The 26,928-nt window shown below is 39.4% G+C and overlaps 1 protein-coding gene across 1 annotated transcript; it reads right to left on the bottom strand.

The window, feature by feature from the left end:
- Positions 1–11,085: 11,085 nt before the first annotated feature.
- RAB18 (RAB18, member RAS oncogene family) lies at positions 11,086–26,182 on the bottom strand. The gene is made up of 7 exons (XM_054058525.1): positions 26,092–26,182; positions 23,729–23,784; positions 18,384–18,445; positions 16,539–16,611; positions 14,589–14,707; positions 14,445–14,511; positions 11,086–13,273 (listed from the first exon to the last, which is right to left on the bottom strand). The coding sequence occupies exons 1-7, from the start codon at positions 26,157–26,159 to the stop codon at positions 13,095–13,097; spliced, it is 624 nt and encodes a 207-aa protein (XP_053914500.1). The 5' UTR covers positions 26,160–26,182; the 3' UTR covers positions 11,086–13,094.
- Between the last annotated feature and the right edge of the window lie 746 nt (positions 26,183–26,928).

Below are 26,928 nucleotides of genomic sequence, written 5' to 3'. Positions count from 1 at the left end.
GGGCACAATCCAAAGAAAGGAAAAGGGGCTAAAGCAACCCATCACAGTCACTGTTTTCAGCAGAAAAGCAGGTCCAGGAGTTGATAGAGATGCTCTCAACCTCTAAACCCCCAAATTCTCCTGTAGGATTAGATTCTCAGACTCCCATCATGAGTAATTTGGGTGCATCTCTTTCCAAGCATGCCTGTGGAAACCACTCACATTTGCCGTGTTTGGCCCATTCACTTTCAGACAAGATCCAGCCCTGGGGCCTTCACCGAGATGGAATTTGAATTGGAGGACAAAGAGCAATGTCAGAACTAGCTCATGATGGATCTCATTTGAGCTCTACTATAGCAGTCCATCAACACAGAAATCAGAATCATGGAATTTGAACAGTTTCATTTAAAAATGAATGTAAGGCAAATACCACAGAGTCTTATTCCTCCCACTCTAATTTTACAGCTTTGTTACTCCTGTGCACTTGATGGATTGGATACTAATGGGCCACAGGAAACAAAAACAGATGACTAACATTAGCCAGCAAATGTAAGTACCGGGGAAAGAAAAAATAGGCTGCTTTTGACTCCTCCCATGTTATCCAGCTATTCAGAATAAGCACAAACACTGAGAAAATTATTCATAATTTCCTTTTAAATAGAATCTGCTGCTAGAAGCTATCACAGCAGTTTATGACTATTAAATATTTGGTACTAATGGAAGAAGTGTCTGACAGCCATCTGCAGAGAAAAATGCATCAAAGAATCGGAGACAGTCCAATTGCATAAATATATTGCACATGCTACTGTGGGTGTCACTGAAAGTATGGAAAACATTTAGAAGGGAAAGAGAAAATAGCCAAAATATAAAACCTTTTATGTCAGAAGACCTCAGAATATAGTTCCACTCAAATGGTCCTCCTACTGTTCTGTTAGGCAAAACAAAAAAATCTCTTTTCATAATCTCCCTCTTCAGAGAAAATGAATGTTTGATTCCACTGAAACAGCTGAGTGTCATGAAACAGATCTCCATTTTTTCGAAGAGAGAAAATGCCGACTTTTTTTCTACCTCTTCTGTTTACAGAATTCAAGTTGCTTTGGGTGGTTATTAACAAAATAACCACACAAAGTAAAACACTTAAAAAAAAATAATCCAAAAACAACCCCATCACTGTCCCTGCATCCCGCACATTTAACCCCTGCGAATGCAAAAGTGTCATTTGATACTCACAACTGCCTCAAGGAGTTTGACTCTAAGCATCTGTGCCTGTATTTCGAAAAAATAAAATATTCTCACCCCTGTAACGAACAACAGAAAACGGTTTAGCACATAAAGTGTATTGGGACAACTATAAGGGATGTATACCAAGCAAACAGAGATAAAACCTACAAAGACTGAACGTTTGTTTTGTAGGACTTCAAGCAGATGGGCTTTCACATCAGTCTCCCAGTTTGGTTCACAAAATAAGCTGCTGCCATCTTATGGAATAGATCTTGAAAAGCATTTGATCTAAACCCGATTCTCTTCCTCCCTTTCTGCATTTCTTCATCTCCCTTGGTTTACTCTGTGATTAATAACTTTTTTAAAAATAACTTCCTTGTTTTGCAAAGATCTGCCCATTGTGGTGAGTTATTCTTAGTGGAAGTTACTGTCTCACCTATGATTTTAGTGAGATGGAGCAGTGTAATGGGAAAGGGAACAAATCAGTCAGACTGTTAATCCTCACACTGCCTCAGACAGAGGTTTCTTGTACAATACAACAAAAGCCAGCTGGAGTCATTCAGTCACTGCAGCATAAAGTCATCATTTTTGCCCAGTCTTAAGGCAAAAGACATTCTTTGTGCTTTTCTGGCCTTCTCTGTGTGGCCAGCTTGAACCAGTTTAACTAAAGGTGTGATTTTTAACATGCTTATTAAGATAAATTGAAATATGCCAGCTCAAACCTGAAGCTGGCATGGATAAGAGTTCCATTTCTCCAGAAAGAGACAGCAAGACTTGGCCAGCAAGACTAAGACACTGTACTTGTGTGAATATAGGACTCCTGCAAGTCCACAACTCTTGTTGTGACCTGTGACACAATATTCAAGTCAAACATTTATATCAAAAATATTTTTGGAAGGAGCATGATCAGTGCAAGAATCATGATAAATGCACAAGAGAAGCCAAGTATCCTCACCATCCACAACAGCTAACACTGATCCACTACTGGCAAGCCCAAGCTCCACAGCCCTTCTGAGGATATCTACTCAGTTAGTTCCTGCAGGACTCTTGGATTCTAGTTACCTAAATCAAGATATCACTTAAAAATATAGGTACTGAGAGCTGTTTGTTCTTAGTAAGAATTCTTTAATGTTCTCCCTAATTATCCGTGGATTGGAAACTCTTTCACGGCAAGGAGGAAAATGAACTAACTGAGGAGCTGTATCGTCACTTGATAGCTATGTCTAACAAACAGAGTTCCACTAGAATTCCATGAAGTAGAATACTTATGGTCCTGTATCAGTATCCAAAGAGGCAAGTAGGGAGATCTGGAGTTATACAGACATTAATCCTAGATAATGCAGTAGCAAGATGATACAGCATGCCATTAATAAAGAATGAACACGTATTTTAATCACTCTGCTGCTGAAAGGCATGAACCAGAGAACAGAAGTACACTAGGGACAGAAAGGATTGCTAAAGGCTTTTATAGCCTCCAGAGCTGCACGTAACTGCAAGAAACGGATTGGCTGAGGGGCAAGTGGCAACATGAGACAAGTCAAAAGTATAAGTCTTTAAATGAGATTGGCCAGAAGGTGGAATAGCTGGCAGAATTAAACATTTTTAAACACTGTTTATTGGAAATACGTCTCATCAGGAAAATGTGCTTTCCTTCTTTAGGGTAAACACAAAGTAAGTGATTAGGAAAATGACACAGCTTTTAGGAGTGTGATATGTCACGATTAGATAATCTAAAGAAAAAGCCCACACTACATGGTATCCATAAGCCCCACATTCAACAGATTAAACTGATGTTGCTCACAAAGTAAATGTTAGCCAGGAACGTTGCACAGTAGTGGAGGTACAACACTGCAGGCACTCCATTTTCATCAAGAGTTTCTAAAAATTGTAAGTCATTGCTAGTAACAGTCAAAAAAAAACAAAACCCCAAACTTCAACAGGCTGCTGAGAAGAGGGACGAATAAACCCTACAGACACACCAGGATCATTCAGTAAGATGGGACCGTTGAAAGAGCACATACATCCAACATATTCTCTCTACATCATTCTTTCCAAGAGCAAAACTAACTGAAATCTGCTTTAATCTAGAGCAGAGAGTATAATTGCATCCTCTCTCTTACTCAAAGCTGATAGCAATAGAGCAAGAGTGCACAGCTCCCCTTGGCTACACAAACTAATGACTCCTGGGTCACGCCAAAATGACTAATTCCCCATACTTCCAACGTGCCTAAACAAAGCTCATATATAGCATCACTGAACCATTATGGGGAAGCTACCACTACTGTACTAGGGGAAAAGACTTGGGGTCAAGGACACTAGGTGGGAACTCAGACATGTCAGTTTAAGCTGCAGGTTTCTGTCTCCTTGTGGGATTTTACACAAATAATTTCTGCCCAATTAATCAAAGGAATTTTGCCACCCAAATGCTTCTATAGAAATCAAGATCCATCCTGAATTGACTCAGCAAGCCTATCTCAAAGTACTGCAGAAGGCTAATGATGGCAGAGAGCTCACATGCTATGGTAATGGATAGCTGCAGGTGCCCAAGACAAATATAATCTCGTTTCTCTCGTATGAGCTTGCAAAGTCTCATTTAGCAGAATTTCTTAGTTATGCTTGAAAATACCTTATTAGAATGCTCATACTGGTCTTTAAATAAAAATTCCAGCATTTTCACTGCCACTTATTAACTGAGACATATAGAATTTCAGTAAGGAATAAGATTGTGGTTTCAAGGGTCCACTTAGTCTCTAATCAGAGCATAAAAGAAAGAGATTTTTTAACATATATTTAAGATAGGAAAAACACATTGCTTTTTGTCTTTTTTTAGCATTTTGGGGTTTTTTACTTTTTTACTTTCCTAACAGGCTCCTCTGAACAGCTTCATTTATAATGGTCTTTCTATGGTGCCTGGTGTTTTCCTTGGCAAATTTGGAGAGCTGGGTTTTGGGATAAAAAAGAATTGTACCAAAAGACCAAAACAGGATTAGGAGATTTGACAGGACTTCATAAAAATTAGTTGTGCATGGGCAATGGGGATTTTTTTCAATAGGTCATTTTAAAGCTAAAAGCTCTTGAGGAAAGTGTTCTGCTTGGTGGCAAACTTCTCTAACCCTTGCAAAGCCTACAGAGTCTGCAAGGGAGGCAGAGGTTACAGAGCACAAGAACACACAAACTCTCACATCTTAAAGTTATTTTACTAATTATTAGGTATCATTTTTCATACAATGCACACATACACTTTAGCAATGGCATAGTCCTAAAGAGGGACCTTTATGTCCATCTGTCTTGCCAAGCAGTTTGGGGTTGGAGGAGGCAGAAAGGAGTAGATTCTCTCTTTAACATTCACAGGCCAACTTTTTCATACCCTGTGCCCCGCTCCTAATTTGCTCCCTCGTTTCCCCACATCAGTTCTTCTGTAGAAACAGCTAGGGATCAAGGGCTCTGCTTGCAAAGATGAGTACAAATTGTATATATACAATAGGTGTAGGTCAAGCTGCAGAGCACTCCTTTTCAATCTCCTCTGCTATCACCGATGGCTCTGACAGCGCAGGATGGTTTTCTGTCTCTTCTGTGGGAGAAGACAGCACTTTCCTTCAACATGGTGCACATTTCCAGAGCATGATTTGAACAGCAAAATGTTCAGAAGGTATGTAACCTCTTGCTAACAGAGAGCTACTGCTTTATTTAATAGTTCCTCTATTAGAGATATCGAAGTAATCCTTCGTGCAGTGCAGTGAGTGTTTGCAAGTAACTGCAAATTATAACAGTATTCTTTAGGGTAAGCTGCCATTAAATTATGTTGCTGTCTCAGTGCCATGTAATTTCTTCCCTTCCCGTTTTCAGCCATGCCTGTAAGATTGAACATCTCTAAAATATTTCCAATCTAATCTCCTTTTATTAATAAATTAACATGAAACCTAGAAATTTCCACTAAGTACACGGAAACCACATTAATGTTAATCACTTACATGTGGTCGCTAACGTATTAATAGCAGTCACTCTAAAAGATTTCAACCACTCATCACTGCCAGGGCTAAACGTGGCAGAAAAGCACACAGAGCCATCAAGCACAGACCTGGGTCAAGACAGAAGCATAAGCACTGAGCAAACAAGAAAACATGAATTTAAGTAACTGAACTGAAACAATTCTCAATTATATGATTTACTTATAGACAGAAGAAAAAACACACTGACACCATCTGCCAGAAAAATTAGGGGCTCTTCAGCATTTGTTTTCCCTTAACATGTTTTCATGTGTTTCCAAGTCTGCTGACTTGTTTCCCACTGCACTGCAGCAGGGCCCAGCTGGGGCTGATGGTCCCTAAGGATTTGCCTCAGCTGAGAAGTGGGTACAAATGATAACCACAGCCTTTTAGGATTCAGCTAGGAGGCAAAACTCCAAGTAGACATTCTGGAATACATGGACTACCACAGGGTCATTTAATTTAAACCTCAGGATTTAGTGAACAAAAAAAGCTTTAGAGGTGTTTTCCTATGTACAAAATAGAGAGACACAGCAGTTAAGCTGCTTTCCTGAAAGCCACACTGAGAATTAAGTCTATTACTAGGTTTAAGCTTTTTTATATGGTTCATTTCCACAGACACTGATGCATTAAAAAAAGAGGTCCAGGCTCAGAGAGATTATATTACTAGTTCTGTACTATATTACACCTCCCCCCCAAAAAAAATAAAATAAAATTGAAAAGGCATCACTTTTCAACAAGCAGCTTTCCTGTCCAGCAAGCAATGCAATGCAACTGCTTCTTTATTTTACATGTAATAAATGTAACAATCTTCAGCTTGTTTCCATCAGTCATATAGACTTCACCCGGCAAACACAGATTTCACTAGAAGCCCTAGCTAAGGGAACACACTCTCATTACAACAAAGGAAACAAAGGTTAAACAGAAGGACAAGCTTTCCATTATTAAGGTTCCAAAAACAGTAGAAGAGGTTGTCTGCGGAAGCAATAAAATCTTCATTTTTGGGTTTCTTGTAAGAATATTTTAAATACATGAATGGTTTAAGTGTACTTGATCCCTTCTCAGGGTAGAGAGAAAGACTAACATGGTGTCTTAAAGTCCCTTCCTGCTCTGTTTTCCCAGGCTAAGTCTGCAAACAAAGGATGTATTCAGACTTCAAAGCTAGTACAATAAAACATTCCAATCTGTATACTGTCAAATAATTTTGACTTCTCTGGAAGGTATGGCAAATGCATTTCAAATGCTTTTATTGCTTGTGACTACTAGTATGAAATACAAATCAAATAATTTCCACTAAGCTGAGAAGTATTTTGAGGAGCACAAGAGGAAGGAAGGATACAATTGCAGGCCTTCAGGTATCACTGCTGTCTATCGCCAACTCACAGAGGAAACTTCTTTGCACATCTTTTTGATTGCTCCAGCTTCACAGTTTGCCTCTCCTCTCTAGGCAATAATAAATTACAAGACCAAAAGACGGCTTTTTCTTGCCGTCTAAAGGGAGGAGAGAAGTAGGCAGGACGTTCCCAGGGTTAAACTCACTTGCTGGCTCAGCCCATAGAAACCTATAAGCCTGCCCACCATATTTCAGCATATTTGCCTATGAAACAACAGAAGACTCCTTCATTCCATTTGCCAGCTAGCACAAAATCCTAGCAGAAAGAAAGTGCAGAAAGAAGGTGCACCTGCCCCTGGAGCAAGATCAGATGTCAAACCCCATAGCCAGAGCAGGTCCGTTCCCAAATATGCACCACGTGGCACCAAACCAAAGAAGACCCAGGAAGCAGCCTGCTTTCAGGAGAGGTACATTGAACTATTACCATTTCAGCCCTGGAAAATGACATCTTTGCCTTAATACTTGCCTCTTCCAACTAGATCTGCGAATTCAGTAAGTCTTCCTTCTCCTACAAGCTTTGACTCAAACACTGCAAGTCACAGAAAAGCCTGTATGAGTAATGCCTGAAGTGTTGAAAACCAACAATTCGTTAATTCTAACACAATTTCCAAAGCTTCGATGCTGTTGGTGTTCCAACAGACTGTGTTGGTAATTGTCTGAGACGCCATTTTTAACACTTGACTAAAAAACATAATCTGTACTGAGTGAGTTTGGCTCTGCAGCTTTCTGAACTCCTGCCTATGCTCCTTATGGCTACATTTAAACTCTTCCGTCATGAGGACATTTTAGCTCCCAGGTCTATACAGAACAGCCACCCTCCAAGATGAAACCTGGACTAGTACCTTTGCCTTGTGCCAGAGATCCCAGCAGAAGGACACCAGGCCATGCAGACCAGACAGGAGCCAAGCACCATTTCCATTAGCTCCTTAGAACAGCAGCTGGTGGAGTAAGACCCCAGCACGTGCTGTGGGTCAGACCTGTTCCACAGCTTTGAGACACGTAGCATAAACTCCCTTATAATACAGCTTAAAACAGCAGAGGAAAGGAAAGGAAAGGAAGACGCTTTCTGTCAAATTCTATACTAGGAGAGACTATCTGCTGCTGCTACTGAAAAAGCATTTTCCTCTACCTACCAGTTCCTATCCCTTGAAAGGAAAATTGCTCAAATTCATTCTAAAACCATTACTCGCATATCTTCCTATGCTTACACAGTTCAGCTACACAAGAACTTTGCCAACAACATTGGCAGCAGCACCCCAAAGTCCAACTTTGCAGAGATTAAGCTTCCTAACATTTAAAAGTGATTCAATCATTTTCAAGCCAACTTTTTGTATTCATTCTACCAAACAAACAACAAAAAAAGAGATAAGATGCTAAAGGATAGTTTCCTTCTGTCAGGAAACCAGACGTAATCATATACAGATTCACTACCTGAACAGAACTCAGTTCCCCTCGTGTTTCTCAGTATGCCATACCCTTCGGTTTCCACCAATACAAAAGGGGCATACAGAGTAAAAAGCTCCATCTTTTCCTGGCTGGAGATGGACAGTGAAAAAATACATATGCCCACTACCAACTGAAGTTATCAGTGGTTTCTCTGAGGTAGTACGCCAATGAAACTTCAGAAAATAAACCCCGAAGTTTCACTACAAAACCTTTACTGTTCATTAAGACCAGCCACGGAGGCAATCTTTGCCATCTCCTTAGTACCGGTGAGGCCACACCTGGAGTACTGTCTCCAAGTCTGGGCTTTGCAGTACAAGAGACAAATGAACATACTGGTGACAGTTCAAGGAAGGGCCACAAAGATGATTAAGGGACAGAAGCACCTCTCCTATGAAGGAAAGGCTGGAGCTGTTCACCCTGGGGAAAAGAAGGCAACCAGTGTCACGGCTTGAGCAGGGAGGCTGGAACAGACAACCTCCAGAGGCCTCTTCCAACCTCAACTATTCTGTGATTCAGGATACTGTTTAAGAGAAAAATGTAAATCAAATCATATCTGGGCAGATGTGATCTCTGACTTCTGCCACCCTGAGTACCCAATTAATCTAGAACTTCAGCTTTGATTTCACACCAAGCTCAGGCATTATCAGTATATAAAGCCGAATACTTGCTTCCACAAGCATCCTTCCTTCTGTTTATCTGGATGAGACCCATCTACAGGCTTTGTACCTTTGTCATACCTACCGTAAAATAAAATAATTCATTATGTTTGAAGCTAAAGTCCAGAGATGATACATAATCTCTTACTAATATAAAACGTTACTGTAATATATACATTATATTTCTATATTGCTTTATATATTTAAATAAAATGTATTAATTATTACAATGTTTTCATTAATTATATTAAATAGTATGTTTACTATATGGCATATTATATAATAATTATATATTTTATGTATATAATGTATTATAAATTAAATGTATGATATTACTACAACCGCCTTCACAGTTTGGGCAGCTGCTAATGCTCTTCCTGAACTCCAGTTTATGGCTCTGCTCCTAATCCTAAGTAGCAATGAGCCCCTGCAGATCTAGCTGTGTCAAAGAACAAGATTCATGCTGTCATGAAGACCCCTCAGATCAGAAACTCCTGCCTGACAAGCATTAAAACCAGGAACCAAAAGGATCTAAGCAGATTTGTTCCCAGAATGTATTGTACATAGAAAACACTAGAAAAGTTTCCTTCCAATCACAATTTAACACTTTTTATTTTAAGCCTTTTTTCTGGGTTTTTTGGGGGGGGCTTCTAAAATCAAGAACTAGAGTCTAAGGGTTCTAGCACTTCACTAGGAACTTTGTTATCACTGAATGTAAAAAGTGCACAGATGCTACAGAAACTAGCTGCATGAGAAAAAAACTGTTCAGTAGTTAATCACTATGATGATCTGAGCTACAACAGAAAGGACCAGATGTTACTCAGTCACAAGGACAAGGACAAAACTTCTTACTCTTGCATTAAAATCAGCCACAGAATGTAAGCACGCAATAGTTTGGAAACAGGTCTTCACAGTTCTTTGCCTATATAACCCTTAATCAATTTTTAATTAAGATACCACAGGTACTCAAAAGTATGTGGAAACCTTACAAAACATGAAACCATTTTAATGCAGAGCTTCTCTTTTTTTCCCAAAAGTTAATGCTGTTGGAAAGCAACCAGGAAAAACACCTTATATTTTGCCATTGAAGGCTTAACTAGCTCTGAAAACCATGCAATGATTTGTCTGGCAACATGAAAAAGCCTTGCTCACACTAATGCTGCTTCTTGACACCTGCACAAAGGACAGCAAGACACTGAAAACTGCTACAGGAGCTTTGAACACCACAGCACATATGGGTGCTGGATGCAGCACCTTGAACATCTATAGCAAACCTCCAGTAGCTAAACAGCAGTAACCTGTGCTGATCACAACACAGGCTGCCCAAATTTTCCAAGTGTTTGAAAAAATGCAGCCAGTTCAGCCTGAAAACATAGAATTATTACACTAAACTAAGAGGTGGGATTAGAAGGATTAGGTTATTGTAGTTCACTGAATATCCTTCAGGTTACTAGAAAGCGAAGGAACTAACAAAAAAAAAGCACTGTGGTATGCGATGGCAACAAGAACAACAGTTTCCTGAAGTTCTGCCAAAGCTGATGAGACAGTCATTGGTATTGTTCAGGGACTCACTGAACTCACGTTTTCACTTTGCTAAGACTTACTTTTTAGCCAGCTGTTGATCTCATCATTGCAGTAGGAGAACAGGAAAAGTGATGCTGTAGTTTGGATAAAAGCCCCACTAGCAATTAAAAAAAACCAAAAAAAAGCACCTTGAAATCTCCACCAGAAGCCTGTCCCATCTCCCATTTTAGAACAGTGGAAGAAGCTGAAGACAAAACCATAACACTTAGCAGCATTCTCAAGTGTAAGTTCAAGAAAACATCACTGCTGTGCCATATTCTGCCAGGCTGGTGTAAAGCCTAACAGAAAACCTCTGCCAGCCACAAGTACTTAACTGTGTATTGGTAGTGTAGGGGCTACAGTGGTGGCTTCCTTGAGAACCTATTAGAAGCTTCCTCTATGCCTGACAGAGCCAGTGCCAGCCAGCTCCAAGAAAGACAGACCTGCCAAGGCTGAGCTCACCATGAGGGTGGTAGCAATTCTGGGATAACACAGCTGGGAAGGGAAAAATACCCGGCACATCAGCAGCTGCAGCCTGCAAAGAGTAAGTATGAGAAGAGGAAGGATTAAAAAAATATTGTAGCTGAGTAAGAGTAATTGATGCTAAATTTGCTCCAACAAATACTGGATGCACAATACCCCTTCAATACACAGCTTCGTGGACAGAGCAATGATAAAAGAAGATGAGAATCTAGTAAAAGCCATTCCTCAGGGACATAATCAAACATGCTTGGAATGTGAAGATGACAGCAAAGCTGGTTGCAAGTCAATTAGAAAACACGTACTTAAAAGAAAAAAAAAAAAGCTAACTTCTCTCAGTCTCACTAAATGTGCTGTTTCAGAATAATCCTCTGTCCCCACAAAAATTTTGCAGGGGAAGACAGATCATATGACTTAATTATTTTGCAGAACAATACCCACTATTCAGAGTACCCTGCAGTTCCTTCCTTTGACAAGAGCTGCCAGACCTGGCAAAGGCAGAAAGAAAGATGAATCCAGGTCCTGTGATAAAAGGATCTTGTGAGAAACTGAAAATTGAGCCTCTTCTCAACAAAGGGACACAGCCAGACTAGGGGGAAACAGGTATGGAAATAAATTACAGACATCTGCCAGCATTATGATACTTGCCCGATATTACTGAAATAGTACTACAATAATTAAGTTATTCAGAATATTAACGTTCCTACAAGTTTCTTCTACTGCTAGCATATAAAACCCAGAAATCCTTTGACCTCAACCCTAAGAAACAAAATTTTGTCAGTCCACATTCTGCATGAAATAATAATACAAATCTAACATTTTAATACAATATGTATGTATATTTAATTACATTTACATATTTAAATTATCCTACTACATTAACAATACTATAGATACAATATTTGGTAAAAACAACTAGCATGGTTAAGTCTTCCAATTTTGATATTGTTTTCTAGCAAGTTTAAAACAGAATAGAAAACAAAGTTTCCTTGTGAAGAGTAAAGTGTATTTTAACAGAAGCAGCCAAGACCTGCCACAAAATACAGATCATGAATGCTGACATTTTCACAAAACCTTGCAGTAATAAAAAGTATTGTCAATCACTATATTTACAAGAAACTGCCCAATAGTTTAGTTACCGATTGCACTACAGTGATTTAAAAAATAACCCAAACTACAACACAGCATCCTTGTCTTGTCCTTCAGAAACCAGATATAATATGTCTGTAAGAAGTGACCTTGTTTAAATCGTATGTGCTAGAAAATATACAACTCTACAGTAGGAAGCGGTTAGAAAAGTTGAATACTGTGGAAAAAAAAATTTATTAGTCTATACAAGTCTTCTGAAACAAACCATTGGCTTTGATACAGTAAATTCAAGTGAATACTCATTGCAATAGTATTTTTCCATACAGATATCAAGAAGCCTTCTAGGTTCCCATTTAGTGTCTGTGACAGGAAGTTTTATTTCTGAACAAATAGCCGCATAAAGCAGACATTAAAGGTCTTCACAGCTACAGTTTGAGATAAAGTTATATTACAAACATTTCGGAAAATTAGGCGTTTGTACTGAAGTGTGGCAAATTGATTCACAACGAAAGAACAAAGATGTCATTCAGATCCTTGCCAAAAATGAAGACTTCCTACAGCAAGTCTAGAGTAGACCTAATCTTAAAAACTTAAAAGAGTGCAAGAATACCACAAATTCAGCATATAAATATCACAGGATTAAAACTCCAGTTAAGCCATCAACTGAAGTGATGATTAAAAAGAAAAAAGGGCATCCCCCCGCTTTGCAAAGGAAGCTTTCAGAGTGCTGATACCAACTATGGCCTGTACCAATTTGTATTTTAGACAGCTCTGCTGAAAGACAGAAGTTTAGCAGATTTGTCTAAGAACTGTATAATCTTGCTGGTTTTAATACCATAAAAAGCATTTACTAGAAGAGATGAAACAGAACATCTATAGCTCACATTGTTTTCAAGATCTGTGCACACTATATAGTTCTATAATTTCAAGTGTATTTAAAATAAGACAGAGAGCAGACACTGCAGTGACACATTTCTGTTCGATGGATCGGTTTAGGATAGTTACATAATGAAGGTATGCAGTCATAAAATTTGTAGTGCATTTGTTCTTGCACATTATTTATGCTACTTATAAAAACCTGAAGACTGCAAATTGGGCATGCGTGCCATAACATTTTCATACTGGGAAAGCTGCAAAACATTTTTCCTACAAGTGTTCACTGCCATGATACAAAACAAGTATGTGCAAACTGCAAGGTCCCTAAAAATAGCATTTAATTAATTTATGTACAGAAAGATGTCACTATCTGTTTAAATATGCAAAGAATAAGCTTCCCAAAGTTTATAACATAGAACAATATCCACCACATGCTCCTCCTCCTCCATATCCTTCGTCCTTGTTTGATAACTTTACACCTCTGTTTTGGCTCTCACTCTCCCACAGTCCAGGAGTCTGAATGATTTTCTCAACAAGTTCTTCAAAGGCACACTGTACACCATCACATGTTTTTGCACTTGCCTCTGGAGAAGGGATGCAAGAAGTCAAGTGTTAGCACAGCTTCCAGTAATTTATTTAGTATTTCCCTTCCTATATACTATACTCCATAATAATGTAGCAGGTAACACAAATTTCTGTTGTAAAGGCAGCACCTCAAAAGACTCTTCACAGAAGAGCTTCCAAGTTGAATGTGACTAGACTATATGGAGACAGCTAAAGTCTAGCTTTATTTTTTCTGGAAAACACTTCAGCGAGAAGAAAGGAGGGCTGTACTAACTTAAGATGTCTGATAAGCCTGGCTGCTGTTCTGTATTTCAGTGCTGTACATTGGTCAGAACTGCAGTATGACCATACCATAAGAAGCAAGGATTCTGTAGGATCCTGAGTCAGTTTCCATGATACAACTTATCTGATAAAAAGCAGTAAGAGATCTTATTTCTTCTGTAGTTAGCAGAATTCTAGGTAATTTCTTGCAGGAACCCTGCTTCAGCTAGGTCCAAGAAATTTCCTCACGGGGATATTATGAGAGCAACAGATACCATCTGAAACTGTTCAGTCCCTTGGGCTTGCCTAAGTACAGGACATGTCAATGAACTGCCTTGCTACTGCAGACATCCTATAATGTAACCCCTGCTGAATAAAGAATCGCTTCACCACCCACTTTAATTTATCATTATAAGGCTTTGTCAACAAGACCCATCGCATTTTGCAGCAAGATGAGTCCAACATGTTTGCCTCAGTCATGATTATGTCAGTCTTCAATCCCACCCCTCATAAGTTAATTACATTCCTACCTATTTTAACATCCCAGTTTTAATACAGATTTCTGTCAAGTGCCAGCTCTTCCCAGTTTTCCCTCTTTCACTGTGCTCTTGTTATTAATTTAGCAAGTCGACTGGGACAAGAGATCAAACAAAACCCCAAACATAAAACAGGTTTTGTCAAACTACAGTAAAGCCTATATTCCGCCCTTAATAGCTACGAATTCCAGTATACTCATTCACAGCTCAAGTAGATATCTGGACATATTTAGGGGCAATTTAAAAAAAATGAGAGCACCTACTATCTTTGTACCTACTGCAGCAGAGAAATATTATTAATTGGACTGCACATATAAACGCTATCGGTCCTATAGAAGTGTTACTTTGCACTATGTAACAAAAATAAAGATTCCTGCAAAAACCTATAACATACCTATGAACAACATGGAATGTTTTCTTGCAAATTTGAGACCTTCATTTCTGTCAACCTCACGGTTTTCCTGTAATAAGACACAGTATTAATACATAATAATAACAAAATACACCAGACTACTTACTGCAGCTGAATTCAGTTTACCTTATCAATCTTGTTTCCAACAAGCATTTTCACTATGTCATTCCTCGTGCAATATGTTTCCAGTTCATTTAACCAGTTATCCAGCTTGATAAAAGTATCTCTTCTTGTGACATCATAAACTGAAAGATATTAGCAACATTATTTCCACAACATTTTTCCAAGAAATGCAGCTTATGTTACAAAAGCAGCTTTTTTAAGTAGAAAATTAAAGGAGTCCCAAGGATTTCAATTTACTAACTACAGCAAGGCAGTAACTGGAAAGAGAGTTGAATATCCACCAGCTCAGGTGCTCAGGGATATGGTTTAATAGTGGGCAGGTACCATTGGACTCAAGTCTCAAAGGTCTCAAATGATTCTATGATGATGCTAATGTAGAGCAATAACAAGATTCATTCACCTACTGTTCTAAAACTAATTTATCTTAAGACATCCTATCTTACAGGCTAGAGACTATCAGTCCTCCAAAGAGTTCTACACTCATAGACCCCTGATGTAGGATACTTATTAACATCACTACACACAAAGCAAGCAGAGAATGGCATTATCTTGTGCACCGAGTTAGTTAGTTTTAATTGACTTAACACCACTGTTATGCTACTGATTAAAAAAAAAAATCACCAAATCTTCACAAATACCAAACTACTGTATTTTTAGCATTTTAGTGTTTAAAACTAGCATTTATGTGGGATACAAATAGTAGGTCATGCTAGAAGCAGAAAGGGTAGACAAAAAGCAGACCTTGTTAAACCTCAAATCCACTACCCAGTGACGATCTTAACAGCTACCATTTCAAGCTATGGAAGAATTTTTTCCTTCATTCTCACATCCCATGTGTAGACATGCATAAACAGTTGGTTTCAATCAAACCTATAGCCTGGCTTGCATAAGCAATCTTATTTTTAGGAAGTTATTTAGCAAACAGTCAAAAGATAATTATTAAAAAAATTAGAGAGCAAATCGCAACTGCGGAACTTTTTTGCTCCTGCTTGCTTACTTTTAAAGCTTTCAACAGTAAGTGGCACATTCAGTGCCAGCAACTAAATGACTTGACAAGGCATGCCTTGACAGCATCTTCCTATACCAGGAAGATAATGCAATGCAGACTTGTGAAACAGTACGTACAAAAACAAGACCCACCAGGAAGTCTCATGACAGAGATTATTCCAAGTCAAACTATTTAACTGGGCAAACTAACTTATCAAGAACGTCTCAAGTCAGAAACTTAAAAAAAATTAAACCTACTTCCCTCCCCTTACTTTGGTTAGTTCCTCACTTCTAGTAGTGGAGAAGCAGAACTTCAGAGCTCAGTGTCTAGTTAACAGATATCCATATGTGAAAAAATAGCAAAAGAGACTTCGCTCTGAAGTTGAGATTATGGATTTTGGCCTGGGTATCTCTCATAAAGCCTGACGCTTTTTTAGCTCCCAGCTAGTATTTTCTAAGTCACTCTGACTGTGTAACATCCCATCCATATGGGGATGCAAACAGCAAAAAGACCCTAGCCTGAGTCCACAGTGTTTAAGTTAATTTCAGTAGGAAAAAGGAATAGGGAGAAGCAAAACAGAAAGCTGTATACAAACTGATACAGAAAGAATACACTGAGGAGAAGAGAAAAATCTTTTTTTGACTCTGAGCTTAGTGAGCACAGGCAAAACCCAAAAGTAATAAATAAAAGGCAAATTACTAGCAGCACAAGGACACCTGCAAGCTATCCCCTCAAACAACAGGAGCTTTTAATCCCATGCAAACAACAGTGATTCTCAGGTCAGCGAGACTGACTACGTGAGAAAGAAGTCAGACATCAAATTCAAGACCCTTCAATGTACAAGTTGTTCAACATAGATAGAACAATTTTTAATATCAGATATTACAGAAAGGTTATATGTGTTTAATTGCAATGCATGAAAAAAGCAGAAATTCATCCAATATAGCATGCAAAGTCATACTTACCTAGGATAACACCTTGTGCACCTCTATAGTAACTGGGTGTTAATGTTCTGAACCGCTCCTGACCTGCAGTATCCTAAAAAGCCATTCAGAAAGTTCTATTACACAGAATTTGATTGAGCAGAACCTATTTTAGCTCTCAGGTATTCTGCTTCTAGTGAACACAGAAAATAAGATTCAAACTATATTCAGCTATCAGATTAACTCAGTTCATACCCTCCCTTTCTGTTTTACTGCACATTAACTTTGTGACTTTATAAAGCTCATCCTGGGAAACACCTTTAATCTGTTAGGTAAACAGACTACAGCAATAAGATAGCCATTTCTGCAGAAGCATTTGTTCTGCAGCTAGTACAGCAGCAACCAGCAACAAGGAACAGTTGTAGTACTAAGGTTTTGCAACAAGCATCAAAAATCATGGCAACAAAACTAGTTCCCTCACTTTAACCACCTTGGTCCAATTAAATTTGATCAGTGCCTGGGTAAATGCATTTAATATGCTATGACAAAGCAGAAGCAGAAATAAGACGTTTTTCTAGTTTAATGCGAAGTTGAATTTACATCTTAAAATTTAAAGTGTCAACAGGTCCGTAAAAAAAAAAACAAGTATCATAATGTTGCTTTCTTATCAGAGGTTAAGCTACGGTGCACACTTATTGTAGACTTTATGCATAGATGATTTAAACAACTTCAAGTTACCCGAGATTGGAAGCGACGCATGAAACACTGGATTCAGAACAATTTCGTGTCAAAGAACCTGAATAACTGAACTGGACTTTCAACATTCTAGAAGTCTCTCAGTCAATCCCACTCATCTCAAACTGGTTTTGTGCCATGATATATCTTCACAAAATTTTCTTTTACAGTTTACCTCAAATATTTCTTCATATTCACCAATATGAAAGAAGATAAACCCCAAGATAGTCCTATGCAATACATTCCATACCATGAACACATCGTTCTACTATCAGTCTGGTCTTTCTCCTGTCTATTTGTCTGTCAAGTTGACTTATTCTCGCTTCCTACAAGAAGTCACAACTCCATCTGAATATTCAAAAGATGCTTCAAGTCACAAGGTGCAGAAGCTGATTGGCAGAACAGAGAATGTTTAAAAAAAAAAAAAAACACAAAAAACCAACTTGGAAGTACTTTTTCTTTCTTCACTTCCCATGAATTTGGAAGTTCTACCTTTAACTTCAGTAGATGTTAAACACTAAGGCTAAGATTACAAACACTGCCTCTCCCTCTTTCAGCTGCACCTGCTACAAATAACACTAACCTTTAGCCTATAAAAGTATTTATATGAAGACTAAGAAGTCTTTAGGCTAAAAAATGTTTTGAGAGGCAACATTTGAGCATAAATTGAGCATGCAACAATAATCTTAACCTATTAATAGAATACTAAATTTTGCCTAAAATATCTAGGTTAAGAAATGTACCCTTTTAAAAGCTGTCAAGTACAGACAAGAAGATATATACAATGGAGTTTCAGATTAGCAAGGGCTAACTCTTTAGAAACAACTAATTACTCATTAAAAAAATATCTAGGAATGGTCAGATTCACAGTTTTGAAGACAGACTGATACAGCACCATTTTATTCTTCCTTTTTTCTACTCCCAGCTAGACCTTGAATCAATGGAGCCCAAGCCGGTCATCAGCAACAGAACTGCCTCATTAGCCAGCTGTCTCACAGTTCATTCCATGTTCTGAATGCTTCAGTGTTAACCTCCCACTCCACCAAATCACTTTCATAGTAAATAGAAAAGCATTTTATATGAACTGTACGTTATACATGCCATCACTATTCCTAGAGCAAAGCAATACATTAAGAACATAGGAAAACTTACCCATATTGCCAGTTTAGCTTTGTTTCCATCAACTGAAATAGTTTTCACCTTGAAGTCCACACCTACAGCAGGAAAAATATTTTAGTTCTTCAAACATACTACAGCTATTTTTGGAAGAGAAAGTAAAAAGAAAAGGAATAAATCAAACTCAAAATAAGTTGTGTTTTGACAGGAGCAGGAGTACCATTAGCTATTTATGAACCTTGCTCAAAACTCAAGGTTTTGCTGCTGACAGGCTTTTGCAAAAGCCTAAGGGCCTTTTAAGCTATAGATTAAAAACACTTTGTGGAAGTAAGGCAAATACTACATTTGCTGTTTTAAAGCACATATTTCAGGACAAATACTCAGTACTTATATATGTATTCACCTTGAGTACATCTGTGATCTCGAGGAACAACATATTTTCAAAATAAAGAAGGAAGTTACATTCAGGTAGCCATTTGCTCTGCTTCCCTATCTCAAACAAGCTGACCAATGCTGAGGTAAACCAATACAGAGACTCATCTACCACATGATCACCGTCCCACAAGAAATAACGTTAGATGACAGCAATTCATCTAACAAACACATCAAATAAGCTTTGGATTATTTGAACACATGCTATCTCTCTTGGAGGAATTCCAGAAACATCAAGAACTCATCAACAGCACGCTCAGTGACTGAGAAACTAACCAGGCACCACAGTTAACAGTCCAGCCACTGAAAACAGTCATCTATCTCAACACCTAACAAAGCCCTCCCCCATCTTGTTTTCGTTTTTATTTTTTTTTTAATACACACGAACTTGTAGCCTATCACTTGCCCAAGGACAAGCTGCACAAAACTCAGGCTAAGGAGGACAAGACGTTAGTGGCTATGCAAATGTAAAGAATATAGTAACACACATCAGTTTAAGAGAATGAGTACAGTTATGATCATTTTACTGCAATTTAATCCTTAGGTTACCAATAGCAAGTAACTGGAAGTACATTTAAAATTATTTTGGAGTGACTTTCACCCCCCAGCAGGCAGCAGCCCTGAAATTAAGTAGCACTGTGGAAAGTTGATATCTTTATACCAATAACTTTCAAGTGACATGGCAAACTTTTAGCACTGACTTAAAAGGGTAGTCATTGTACTTGCTAAAAGAATTTCTGCTTTAACTATTCTAACATAAAATGTTTAAGTAGGGCCCCAGGATACGTGTGCTGCAGTTATATTTCCAAGGCCATGCATATTATAAACAAGTGCAAACAGCCACCAAAATACTTAGAAAGTCACAGAGGGTAGAGAGGATGCTTCAGAAACTGCACATTGCAAGCACATTTACAACTTCACTGCAACTGAGGTTTAAGAGCTTTACTTTTTAAAAAACACAAAATTTTTATTCTACCATTTCATAGCTTCAGCTCATCAGTGCTCCCTGAAGTGTCAAGCAAATGTCAGACTCAATTCTGGTCTGGAAGAAGTCCATACTCTTTATTTCAAGCTAAAGTTTGCCAAACGACACTAAGTTTTGCAGTAACTAACAGAACTCCATTTTATTTTCAGGGACTAAGAATCTTAATCCCCAATTCAGTAATAAATAGAATGTTTCATGCCATGCACAAAGATGGTACACTATTCCAGTTATGTTCAGAGAAAAGAACAGTCGCTATTAACATTTTTTAAAACACCAGTTCTTACAACTTTACCTAGTTCACAGAAGACTGTTATGCTAGCAAGTTGACTAAAACTGATCCTGAAGAATGTCCTGTCCTGACAATTTTTCATCACTCAGCAGTAATTTTTAGACTAACAGAATCTCACCTTCCACTGTAATTGCATATTTCCTTCCCTAAATTGTAAAAATCACCATTGATCAGCCAGGACATCCAACAGCTCACACTGTATTCTTTTATTCATTAATGTGACATCAAGACCTTTAGCTGTAGATAATAACAAGTCTATCAGACATTTAGCATCAAATCAAAAGTATGTCACAGTACTTTCAAGAAGGAAAACTTTTTTTCCTTAGGAAAAATATATTTGATGTATTCTGAAGCCACGGTATACCCATCCCATTCAGAAAACAGATCCAGTATCTTGTGCCTGCACAGGTCTGCAGTTTTCAGTAAATGAAAAGTGCATATACGCCTTTATGTTAGCCCTGCTGTTGGCTTAAAATTCAAAGATGCTGCTTTTAATTCTGCATGAGCATTACAAGTAAATTAAGAAACTAAAATAGCAAATAAACACCATTTATTATAGACTGATTATTGAAAAGCAAAGGTATGAAAATGAACTAACAGCAGACCAAAACATATTATTTAAAGGGATCAATCAAGACATGGTAAATGTAATTCTAGTAAAGCAAGGAGCTCAACTTATACGAAAAACAGTTAATGAAATATTTTCAATAATTAGGGTTTTGATAATCAATCTGCCACAAAAGAAGACAAGTGGAAAAATTGCGCGGCTCAAGAAAATCTTGTTAAACTGAACAAACAGGGTACTTATGTTCCCTGACTATTTCAGTGAAATACTGATGCGTTTATATGACAGCTATCAGCTCTGAGCTTGCAAGACTGATGTCTCTGCCACTGACAGAAAGCCGACAGCACTTTCCAATACTCTTTCAACGGCAGCCAGAAACTATACAGCACTACTGGACTGCACTCCCATGTGTCCATACCCACCATCTCAGCACTACACACTAACACACCATGATGGATTTCCAGTCTGCAAGGTGCATCAGGGCCAGTAGGCCACAGCTGTATTTACAAGAAGTGCAAAACCAGCTACAGTGTATTATTTGTGTTGTAGGTAACTGACAAGTCGGACAGCTTGGAGTTGGAAGACTCCAAGTGCAAGGAGCGCTGGAAAGTTGCAGACCAAGACATCAGATGTGAGCAATACATTGCTTCACTTACGAAACAGGGATTGCACTGAACTCTCTTCTAGTATGTCTCATGCAAAAAGCAAGCAAGTAAAGACAAGAATGAGCAGTGAGGACAAGACATATTATTGGGATATATACAGTTCGATGAAGCCTGGTGAACAAGTTAGCCTCAAGAGAATGCAAGGAAGACAGCTGATCTGCTATGTTGACTAAAACATAGTTAATTCAACTGAAGCTACTAAAGTCTAAATATCTGCCCAAAGCGGCATATTATCCTGAGAATACCACCAATAGTTTCAGGTTTCATTTAAATTATACCCAGTAGGTTTGTTCAACTGACCAGCCATGCTGCCACCAAGGCTTCTCCCAGTGTTGTGCGTTTGCATACAGTTCTTGCTTGTTTAGCATGTTTGGGTTTTTTTTTTTAAATACAGCGTGTTATGTCTTCACTTTCTAATCCAAATAAAAAATATAGTCCCTTAAACCAGTTCAGCAGTCATTATGTAGACAAGATTGAAAGATGACCTAATTTGTAGTCAACCCATTCATTTTGGAAAAGCACCATACTCTGCAGTCTAAATAGCAAAGCCTAAAAATTACTTAAAAACCTCTTCCATCCCAAAACTCAAAATGAAATGGTGTTCAATCAGCACAAAAAGAAAAAGGTTGAGGTTCACAAAATGTTCTGGCATCACACCATCTTGTGAGTACCTGAATCTGGCACTACGACCTATCTTTACACAACAGGAAACAGTTATCCCCAAGAGCTCACTCTGAGTACTTTATCTATTTTAACAAAAAATCCTGTCCTGAGTTTAAAGCTCATACATTGCTTATTAGCAATACGTTCACCAGAAAAATGGCAATGCCACCGCCTAGTAGTTTAACAACACTAATTCTGTTCCCCTTCCATTTAAGTGGGAAAAAATTGAAAGAAAAGAATCTGCTATCCCACATGAGTACTCCACACACCATGCTACAGGACTTTTACAGCTGAGGTCCCAGTAGCTCTACTGTGCAATTCTACTACAAACACCAGACAGAAGGGCGTAACAGCTAGGGTGATTAGACCAGCTTTTGCTCAGCCTCTAAAAACTTCCTTTTCCTGCCAAATGACTATATTTGTTCCAGATTAGTAGATTTGTTTCAGAACTCAAACTCTACTTGAAGTAATGGTCACATTGAGGACTCCACCTTCTCTTCCACTTCGGAAACTGAGCAGGGTAGTACCTGCCAGTGGATCCTACTACTGACAGAGTAGGATCTGCCAGTAGTAAATCTTTAGTTGTTGCTGTTTAACAGCCAACAATTAGCTACAACACATGCTGTTGTGCATTTTGACAAATCCCAAAGAGGAAGAATTACTTCAGAAAATAACTCCTTAGTTCTCAAAGAGTGTACTGATGTCAGTTTTTGACACTGGTAACAGACATGTGTGAACAGCAGAATGAAAAAAAAACCCCACAATTACAAAACAAAAAACAATAAAGAAGACCACAGAGACCAAACTAGTCTATCAGCATCCAAAAAATCATGAAAGCTAAAGTAAGTATTCTGGACTGATTTCCTGACCCCCATGGTTGACTTACCAAGAAACTAACATGACTTGAAGCATATACAGTGCCAGAACTAGTTTGATTAGAATACAAGACTGCTATCTTCAGCATCTGGTCTGTTCCATTCCCGTTTCCTTCCACTGTACACAGTATATCCTTCATTCTGGGTCACTCTTGTCCAGCACAAGTGACTCCAGCTGTTGGTAGGTATTGTAACAACACAGCAATGACATATCACTGCTTTTTTCCCAGCAGCTCTAGATTCTTGGCTCTCTTCCATTTTTCTCAAGAGACTAGGCTGCCAAGAAACTGATTACTAAGTAGGAGACAAAAAGCCACATTGTCATTTCCTACCTATAGAGGAAAAGCAGACACCACAAAGAGCCCAGCACAGTCTAGTACTGTCAGGAGTTGCAGGAGCTAACACCCCCCACAGAAGAGGGCCTTAAGTCTTCTTACAATAGCTATTAAGTAGCATATTACATACCACACAAGTTCTGGACAGCAATATTGCTATTCAAACAGCCTGACAGCTGTATCGCACAGATAAATCAGTAGGAGACATAACAATACCTCTTACATTTCCATTATAGTCTCAAACACTGGCAAAACCAGTGAACTGCAGGTTGTTCCACTAGAGCTTTTCACTGCCTATACCCATGACTTCCACCTTCATGGTGAAAGGTGATATCTACATCTCTTTTCCTAGCCAAGGATCTATTTTTGCATAAAGGGGACAATTACAGGCCAGAACAGTCAATGCTCTACACCAATGAGCACCGTGTGCTAAACTTTGTCCACATCATTCTTTCCTTACAGAGAAGCAGACATGTCTGAACTTCACTACTGGTTAGGCAAGTCTGAACAAACTACAATTTTGTACTGAAGTTGGAATAAATTTTTCTAAGGTAGCATCATCACATACGTACCAATTGTTGCTGCAAGTTCTGGGTCAAACGTATCATCCGTGAACCGCAGCAGAAGGCTGATAGGGAGGGAAGAAAAATAAGTAAGAGTTACTATTGTGGCAGCATATCTATAGCTTGCCGGAAGCCTATAAATTACAAGCAAGATCACATAGCTAAATAAAAACACATCTCATTTTCCATAAATTCTCTTCTACAAAAAAACAAAGAAGGGAACACAAAAATAATACAGTATATATGCTCTGCTAAAGAGAACAGGCATCTATTACTGACTAGGTCTCTTCAAAAGCAAGGTACCACACAAGTTGTGAAATCAGCTGCCTAAACATCCAAATGGTCTGCTTCTCAGAGTGTTTTGCTTCTTTTTCTATTTTTGTTCTTATGGAATTAATTACAACAGTAAGATTTTCTGTGGCTTCATATTGCCTCACACAATATTTCAACAAACTTGAGAAGAAAATACCAAGTCAGCTTTTCACCCCAGAAATTACTCTTTGAACTGGGCACACAGTGGTACAGTAAGGACTACATCCATCAGAAATAAAGACACAGAAGTTTAAGAGTAGAACTAGCTCACCTTTGCTTTACTATTTTGTATATAAGGACTTCCACACACACATTCCCCCTATCCTGATGCATATGTTTGCTACCAACAGAAGAAGAACTACAACTAAAATTTACCAGCACACAGTTATTAAAATCGCTGGTTTTATGTATCTGTAGAAAGTGTATATTACAAGATGGCAGACAGCTGTTTGCTACGACTGACAGCTTCTATTCAGTTCCAAGCTACAGAAACAAAACAAAGCCTTACTTACTTTTGGCCCCACCCCCCAGGTTTTTTTTTTTCCTTTCTTCTCTTTTTTTCTGCATGTAAATGTAGCAGCCAAGACCTTTTTAGCATCTGGACACAGTCCTGCTTTGATAGAAAAACAGCTACTGAAAAGTCCTTTACTTCAGTAATGCTGAGTGACAAATTCAAGGCTAACCATAGACCAATCTTCTTTCTTCCCCTTACTCCAGAACCTCAAACCGAATGACAGCTTTATTTACCAAAGAATAACTAAAATAAAAAATATATATAGCACATAGGTTTTTACTGGTACCTTCAGGCAGCTGTATCAGCATGCTATTTAAAAGCAGTTATTTTTAGTTGCAACCAAAACTCCTTTCACTCAAAACAGACAAAATAAGTAAACCTCATACTGCCACTAGAATAAAAACATTAGTTTACAAGTCTTGAGCAATGATACCAGCCAACTCCTACTTTCCTGACTTTTCCTTCATAAGCAGATATCATCTTCTACAAAGTACAGCACACTCTCAAGGACCAGGTTTAAGACAGCATTTAGTTCAGAAGTCAAGACTCCAACCACTTACTACTAATAGAAGTTTAACATGTTATCTTTCAGAATGGTTAAGCGACACAAATTTGGGAATAGCTCAATATTAAGTTCCTACACCTAAACAACTCCAGCGTTACCATTTTGTATCAATTTTATTTCCACTACATACAGGTAAAGTCTCTTTTAACAACTTTTCAGATGTGAAGAAGTAAGTATTTAAGTAGGTATACAAGAACACTCTGCATACTATCTGTCCCTGGAAAAGTTCTTACATATGGCCACATATAAAAGAGATGACCTCAACTAAAAGAAATTTGCCCAGATCATGTCTGCCAGAGGCCTGCTGTACTAGATTATCAACTCAGCATCTAACTCAAAGGAGTGACTAACAGATTTTTAATAAATAAAGTTTGATTAGTTTCTTGTTTGTTTGTTTTAATTAGCAACTCGTATTTTATTTAGGGTAGAAGACTGTCTACTGCCATAAAATGTAAGCTCTAACATGACTCGTGTGATTCATGCCCAGGCGCCCTTCTGCATTTATACCCAACTTTATTCATTAGGGTCTATGGCGCTAACAAAAAAGGTTAAAGAAAAACAATACGAGAAGAATAAAAGGTAGCTTAAAGAAAAGCCATAACAAGGGCAGGGAAGGGGGGGAATCAATCTCAAAACGCTTGAGTAGGCGTATCATCAGCAAGCAGAAGCAGGAGAACTCCTTCACTGCTCCCCTTCTGCGCCCCCGTGACTGCACACACACAGCCTGAGGCCCAGGCTGACCCCGAAGCGCGGCGGGGCCACACGACGCGAGGCCGCGGAGGGCACGGGGCGGCACGGACCCCGCAGTGACACCCGCCGCCTCCCCTCCCCTCCCCTGCCCGGGCCAGTCTGACACCGCGACCCCGCTTTCCCCTGTCAGGCCGGGCGGACACCGCACCCCCCCTGCCTGGGCCGGGCGCGGGTGGGGCCACCCAGCGCGGGGCCCAGGCCGCGGCGGGCTGAAGGCGGCCGCCCCCTCACCTGGACTTGCCGACGCCGCTCTCGCCGATGATGAGAATCTTCAGGGTAGTCAGCACGTCCTCGTCCATCGCGACAGCGCCCGACCCGACCACGCCCGCCACAGCGCCTGCGCGCGCCCCCTCGCCGCCCTCCCTGCGCACGCGCCCAGCACGCCCAGGCGTGGCGCCTGAGGGGGGGAAGGAGGAGAGCAGCGCCCCTGTGGCTGCGCATGCGCGGTGGGGGGCTGGGGCGGAGCCGCCCCGAGGTTGTTTACAGCGGGCGGGGCTGTGGGAGGGGGAGGGCGGGGCTGTGGGAGGGGGAGGGCGGGGCTGTGGGGGGAGGGCGGGGCTGTGGGAGGGGAGGGCGGGGCGGAGGCGGTCCTGGGGTGTTGGGTTTGTATTGGTGTCAGGAGTCATAGAATCACCTGATTGGAAAAGATATCTGAGATCATCGAGTCCAACCATACCTGTCTGCCACTAAACCATAGAATCCTAGATTCATAGAATGGCTTGGGTTGGAAGGGACCTTAAAGATCATCTTTAGATTAGGAAGAAATTCTTCCTAATCTAGTGTAGTCTAAATCTGCCCATCTTCAGTTTATACCCATTCCCACTGGTCCTATCATCACAAGCCTTTACGAATAGCCCCTCTCCAGCTTTCCTGTAGGCCCCCTTCAGGTATTGGAAGGTCACTATAAGGTCTCCTCGGAGCCTTCTCTTCTCCAGGCTGAACAAACCCAACTTTCTTAGCCCGTCCTCATAGGCAAGGTGCTCCAGCCCTCTAATCATCTTTGTAGCCCTCTGGACCCATTCCAACAGCTCCATATCCTTCTTACATCGAGGATTCCAGAACTGGACA

This window comes from Cuculus canorus, chromosome 2 (genome assembly GCF_017976375.1).
Source record: "Cuculus canorus isolate bCucCan1 chromosome 2, bCucCan1.pri, whole genome shotgun sequence".
NCBI classification, from domain to species: domain Eukaryota; kingdom Metazoa; phylum Chordata; class Aves; order Cuculiformes; family Cuculidae; genus Cuculus; species Cuculus canorus.
The sequence above is the reverse complement of the archived record's forward strand: the minus strand, read 5'-3'. Positions and strand labels throughout refer to the sequence as shown.

Coding starts and splice junctions, on each gene's coding strand:
- RAB18 (XM_054058525.1), bottom strand. CDS start 26,159: ATGGACGAGGACGTGCTGACTACCCTGAAGATTCTCATCATCGGCGAG. Junction 16,612..18,383: donor AAGCTAAACTGGCAATATGG/GTAAGTTTTCCT, acceptor ATGGCTTTTTAG/GATACTGCAGGTCAGGAGCG. Junction 14,512..14,588: donor TTGGAAACAAGATTGATAAG/GTAAACTGAATT, acceptor GTCTTATTACAG/GAAAACCGTGAGGTTGACAG.